The 6732-nt window shown below is 48.7% G+C and overlaps 1 protein-coding gene across 1 annotated transcript in view; it reads right to left on the reverse strand.

The window, feature by feature from the left end:
* The window catches only part of PARP1 (poly(ADP-ribose) polymerase 1), a 46987-nt gene extending 42955 nt beyond the window's left edge, over positions 1–4032 (reverse strand). The window contains exon 1 of the mRNA XM_001090984.5: positions 3745–4032. Within this exon, the coding sequence (XP_001090984.3) occupies positions 3745–3864 (120 nt within the window). The 5' untranslated portion in view covers positions 3865–4032. The remainder of the gene's footprint in view (positions 1–3744) is intronic.
* Positions 4033–6732: the final 2700 nt, after the last annotated feature.

Below are 6732 nucleotides of genomic sequence, written 5' to 3' on the forward strand. Positions count from 1 at the left end.
TGTTCAGAGCATTCCCTCAGGGCCCCTTCCACAGCTCCCCTTGCTCACTAAGAACTATGCATTTGGTGATTGTTTCATAAGGGGCAAGATGCCTATCTTGTTATTCTCTAGCAACATCTGTCACAGAGGGCACGCAGTGTTTGCTTAGGGCTTCAGGTCAGATGGAAAAAAAAAAAAGGAAGGATGGGGTAATTCCTGCTGCAGAAGAGACAGCAAATGGCATTTCTGAGAGCAGACTCATGTTCCAGCTCTCAAACATTCCACCAGATCTCAACTAGGCTGCTGATACAGATCCTAAGCATCTGGCTATCATGGAACATTTGCAGTGGCCTCGTCCTGGCTCTGCCTGCTTGTCTACCCCTTGTCTACCCTTCCTGTACAATGTTCTGGTTACCCTTGTATAAAAGGGCACAGGTAATGGCTATGGCACTTCTTCCTGGCTGTGCCAGGGGCCCCAGACCTGCTGCCCTTTGGTCTGGGTGCTGTCTCCCCCAACCACTGGCACGGTGCTGGATAACCTAGAGGTGCTGCCCAATGGTGCAATCACAGCACAAGCTTAGAGGACAAAGGGCCTCGGCAGAAGAACCCTTGACCAAAGCAATGCTTTGCCCTAAAACTTAGGACTGAGAATGATGTGGCAGAAAGACATCAGACCAAGGTCACGAGACTATCGACTCCATTTGTTAGCTGCACAGCTCAGGAAAGGCACAGAATCTTTCTGAGCACCTAACATACCAGGGTCCTCACCCAACCAGCAGCTGGTGAACTGGGTTCCCTTCTGTGCAGAACAGGCCATGCTACCTGTCCACCTACGCCACAGAGAGAATGAACTGACCTCGCTGCATGCCTCCGGGTGCTCAAACCCTCCCAGGACAGAGCAACTCAAAGGTCTATCGCCACCCTCCTCCCACCAAAAAGCTGGAGGGCCCAGCTCATCCCTTCCAAGATGCCCCAGGCATGAGGGCTAAAGTATCAGGTATCAGATACTCAGAGAACAATACTCCCATATAAATGCAAAAGAAGGTATTTAAATTCAAGCAAGTGAAAAGGCTTCTTTCCTTTTGGTCTTCACCAGCTCAGCCTACCAGACCAACTTTAAATTCTGAATTAAAACTCTGAATCCACCCTCAATCACAATTACAGAAAAATCAGTTACTTTTAATAATAAAGAGTTTCTTTCACTATCAAGTATGCCAAAGGAAAGCCCAGAATGTTGTTATTACTATTTATTTTTTTTCAGACAGGGTCTGGGTCTGTCGCCCAGGCTGGAGTGCAGTGGCATTATCTCGGTTCGCTGCAACCTCCACCTCCCAGGCTCAAGCAATCTTCCAGCTTCAGCCTCCAGAGTAGCTGGGACATAAAGGCATGAACCACCACGCCCCGCTAATCACTGCATTTTTTTTGTAGAGATGAGGTTTCAGCATGTTGGCCAGGTTGGTCTTGAACCGCTGAGCTTAAGTGATCTGCCCACCCAAGCATCCCAAAGCGCTGAGATTACAAGCGTGTGCCACCGAGCCTGGCCCCAGAATGTTAAACTTGATCAGGTTCAGCTTCCTCCATCCTGCCTCCCCCACAGCTAACTAAGCCTCCTCTAACTTCCTCCACAGTGGTGTTGTTCTAGCCTCAACACACTGCCTGAACTTGGGTTTTCTGTCTTTCCACTAGAACACGGTACTCTGCCCACCTGTTACGGCCCGTGGATGTCCCTTTCTCGGAATAACATTTAAAAATGCATAATAAAAAGGCTCGCAAATGGTCAGTCATGGTGGCTCACGCCTGTAATCCTAGCACTTTACAGGGCTAAGGTGGGTGGATCACTTGAGCTGAGGAGTTTGAGACCAGCCTGGGCAACATAGTGAGACCCCATCTCAAAAAACAAAACAAACAAAAAAGTTCGAAAAGGAAACATACTCAAATAATTATCAAAACATTTGAAAGGTAATTTGCGTACAGTAACCCGTGAGCTTCAAAGTTTTAAATAACAAGATCTAGTACTGCCTCTAACAACTGTGATTTTTATAGCAATGAGAGTAAATTATATTTTGAGAAACTCCCAACTGTAAAGTGAAAATATCTGTAATTACCGCTGGTGAAAAAAATCATAGGGACTGCTAATATGCCTTTGCTTTGCTGCTTACATTTATGATTAGAGGAAATAATGAATTTTATCTATAGGTTAGTGGAGATGGAGATATCAATTTTTTCTTATCTAAACCCATGGACCTCTTGCATTCTATCTACCATCCTACGGACCCTGGGGTTAAGAGCTCCTGCACCAGGAGTGAGAACTTCATTAGAACAGGCTGCCTTATATATTTAAGGTAAGTTCCAGGTTCCTTAGTGGGAAACACGGCTCTTCAAATTGTAGGCCCTGTCTACTTCCCTATCCTCATCTTTCTGCTCCACTTCTGTGAATTAACGACTCCTAATCAACCTTCCACCCTAAGGTGGGTCATCTTGGACTCCTAGGCACACAATGCCTGGAGCACAGTTCCATCAGGTGGCATCCATCCCCTCTGTACGGCAATGTTTGTTTACCAGTCAATTCCCGTTTAACCAAACTGGAAATTCCCAAAGGTGGATTCTGTGTCCTTAAAACCTAACAGAGTGCTTAGAACTTAACAAATATCTACCAAATAAGCACTGTGTGCCACGTACTGACTTAGGTATGCCCCAAGGACACCGAAATGACAGACATATTGTGAAATAAGATAACGGAAGTACACCTGGCACTTGGGTATCCACTCGGTAAATGTCGCCCTCCCTTGTACTCTTTAAGTCCTGAAAATCCACTGAGGGCTATCTGGTCATTCCTAAAACACATTACAGCTCATGGTAGGGAGGAAAATCAAGCTACCTTGACCATGAGCACTAAGCTTGGGTAATGTGTTGGAAGCGAGGAGGAACAGGGCAGGTGAGAACCAGAATTATTCATACAAAGGCAGACATCAGCAAACTGGAAGCTGGAGGCAGGAGCCCCTGGGAAATGACAGGGGCCTTCAAGCCCACCACCTCACAGAAGCCTCAGGAAATCTCAAAAGGGGATCGATCCTCAATCTATCAAAAAGCCCACATGAGAAACCCCCCTGGAGCCACTCTTACTCAAACCAGACAGCTGCAAGTGCACCGAGAACGCGTCTGTGAACCTGGAAAATTTGGGGAAAATGTTAAAGCACATATTAGGCTCAAAGTGAATGCACTGTACAGAAATGACACCTCTCTGCATAGTTTTGCCTAATTAAAATGAAAAATGAGGGTGAGCGTTAAAATGACGTGTTGAAATGACGGCCAAAAATAGGTTAAAAAAAAAAAATCCCCACATGCCAGTCGCCACCATCCACGTAGGACAAAAATCTTCCAGAACAAGATAGGTCAAAATCAGATTAGCTTAAAGAGACCATGTACAATTCCCCCCCACCCCCAATCCCTGAGGCGAACGGCAATAATAAAACACCACCACCAAGAAAGGAGGAGAGAAGCGGCTTCTCGTTTACACAAAGCGAAAGGCAGCACCAGCTGCAGACTGTATTTCCCGGGCTTTTCCTGCAACATCAGCAAAACCTTCCGGAAGGGTCGGCCGGGCCGCTCGGCGGAGGAGAGGCGGCCACGGCCCCACAGGCCCTAAGTGCCGTTCCGAGAGCCCAGGTCCGCTCGCTCCCCGGGCCCGCACTCCCCGAGCCTTCCCGGACACAGTTAACCCGGGGCGCCGCGTACCCGCCCCGCCGCCCGCACAGCGGCCCGCACCTGCACCATGATGGCCATCCGGAGCGAGTCCTTGGGGATGCTCTCGCTGCATTTCTTGCAAGAGGCGCGCCCGCTCTTGGCGTACTCGACTCGGTAGAGCTTATCCGAAGACTCCGCCATCTCCCCTAGCTGCAGCCAAAGCTCCGGGAGCCCGACGCCACGACCTGGAAACACGCCGCCGCCTCGCCGCCTAGCCGCCCCGCGTGCGCTCACCCAGCCGCAGGCGCCTGAGCGTCCAGAGCCGCCACCGAGCACACCGCACCGGCCACCGCGGTTCCCCGATAGATTACTGATGCCTGGCAGCGGAAACGCCCACGGAGCCCACGTCCACGGGGCGGGGCCTGCGGCGCTCGCGCCCCCTGCCGGCCGGGGGGCGGAGTTTCCCGGGCTCCTGCGGGTGGAGCTCTACGGCCCGCTACCCTGTGGGCCGAGGCGGGGCTTGGACTGAGCTAGTAGCTCTTTGGAGGACCCGGCGCCACCCCTTTGATCGTTCTGTCCCAGGAAGTCTTACCTGTTTTCATAACTAATTATACCCCCAACCCCTCCACCTTTTATTTTTGAGACTGAGTCTCACTGCGCTGGAGTGCAGCGGCGCGATCATGGCTCACTGCAGTCTGGAACTCCTGAGTCCAGCGATCCTCCCACCTCAGCCTCCCAAGTAGCTGGGACTACAGGCGTGCACCACCACAACTGGCTAATAAAAAAAAAATTGTTTTTTTAGGGATAGAGTCTCGCCAAGTTGGCTAGACTGGTCTCAAACTCCTGGCTATAAGTGATCTTCGAGCCTCAGCCTTCTAAAGTGCTGGGGTCACAGGAGTGAACTACCAAGCCAGCCCCAAACTCTTTTTATAAGTGTGTCCTCTCTCCCCTGAGGGCAGCTGGGTCCGGGAATAGCAGGCCCCCCTAGGGAATATAGTTGATCGGCCCTAGGTGGACCCTGCAGTGTTAGGTCCCCTGGCTTGGACGGGCATTCCAACCTGCCATCCATACACCGTCGGGACAAAATACCAACTGAAACCTAGCATTTCCTTTATTATGAATTTGACTACAAATCCCAGGAGTATTAGAAGTACCTGTGACTTTGTGGGCAATAGTCATCACAGATGTTTTCATGTTACTTTACAGTTATTTTGGTGATAACTCAAAATATTATTAAGCTCATCACTACTCAAAATTGTGGTAATGACTAGACCTGTTGCTACCAGATATTTTCTCTCTCTCTCTCTCTCTCTGTGTGTGTGTATAAAGAAAGAGATGGGGCATCTCTCCATGTTGCCCAGGCTGGTCTTGAACCCCTGGCCTCAAGCAATCCTCCCACCTTGGCCTCCCAAAGTGCTGGGATTACAGGGATGAGCCACTGCAGCTGGCCTAGATCATGTTGTTTAATATGGAACTATACTTTAAAATACAGTTGATTAAAATTGGTTTCTTTTCTAATCCTATGCTTTTTTTTTTTTTTCATTTCAAAGATTGTAACATGAGTGTGCTGCATTTGAAAATATTCAATTCTGGTGTAGAGGATAAGAAAAATAAGTGGATGAATAAAACTCATAAAAAGTGTTAACCATAGAGAAGAAGCTAGTAGCTTAAGAGATAAGTATGTTGAGTAAGCAAGAAGGTTGTGAGACATAGGCTGAATCCTAAAAGTTAGTAATCAGTAAGATACATTGAAGGTAGGCTGGGCACAGTGGCTCATTCCTATAATCCTAGCACTTTGGGAGGCTGAGGTGGGTGGATCCCTTGAGCCCAGGAGTTCAAGACCATCCTGGGCAACATTACAAAACCTCATCTCTACAAAAATTAGCTGGGGGTGGTGGCAGGTGCCTATAGTCCCAGCTACTCGGGAGGCTGAGGTGGGAGGATCACCTGAGCCCTGAAGGTTGAGGCTGTGGTGAGCCGTGATAGTGCCACTGCACTCCAGCCTTGGTGACAGTGTGACCCTGTCTCAAAAAAAAAAAAAAAGATATTTTGAAGGTAAACAGAATAAGTGGAAAATATGATGGAACAAATAAGAGTTTTACTTAGAGAATGACCAAGTCAAAAGGCATGATCATGCCATCTCTGGGTTGATAACTATATCATCCCTAAATGGCCACTCATTGTTGATAAGATTTTGGTCCCATCCTGGCACCCATATGCTCTGCCCCAAAAATGCAGCTAAAATTCAGGTCTGTTCAGCAGGCTGATTGGTGAGCTGCAGCTGTGGCTGAGTGTGCTTGCACCCGTGTCTAACAGCGCAGTGTGAGTTGCTCCAGTACCCTTTGTTGAGCCACCTTGAGCATCCTCAACTCTGTCAGTGGGACTGATGTCCAACTTTGTCAGTGCTGCTGATGCGGCAGAGAGTGGGAAAACATATCAATATTAGCCAGGCGCAGTGGCTCACACCTGTCATCCCAGTGCTTTGGGAGGCTGAGGCGGGTGGATCACCTAAGGTCAGGAGTTCAAGACCAGCCTGGTCAACATGGTGAAACCCCATCTCTACTAAGAATACAAGTATTAGCTGGGCGTCGTGGTGCACGCCTGTAATCCCAGCTACTTGGGAGGCTGAGGCATGAGAATCACTTGAACTCGGGAGGCGAAGGTTGCAGTGAGCCGAGATCATGCCATTGCACTCCAGCCTGGGCAGCATAGTGAGACTCTGTCTCAAAAACAGAAGAGAAGAGAAGAGGAGAGTGAGGAGAGGAGAGGAGAGGAGAGAATTGCCTAATTCTAGGTTCTGGTGGTGTGGTCCATCTGCCTTGCCTATACCCTATCCTGTGTATGTTATCCACCCCATCGAGTTCTTGCTGTAAGCGGTTTTAAACTGATTCCATAAACCCTGCAATTCAAGCATTATAATTTGGTCTGTGAGGCTTTCTGTTTTGTAACTTCTGGGATAGTTTGCCTGATAATGTACCTAGAAGCTATTATTGCATTAAGATAGGTTCCTCCACAATATTTATTCTGGAAAGGGCTTCATGGACCACCAAAAAGGTCCTAGGTACACTC

The sequence above is a fragment of the Macaca mulatta genome, chromosome 1, assembly GCF_049350105.2.
Source record: "Macaca mulatta isolate MMU2019108-1 chromosome 1, T2T-MMU8v2.0, whole genome shotgun sequence".
Classification (NCBI taxonomy): domain Eukaryota; kingdom Metazoa; phylum Chordata; class Mammalia; order Primates; family Cercopithecidae; genus Macaca; species Macaca mulatta.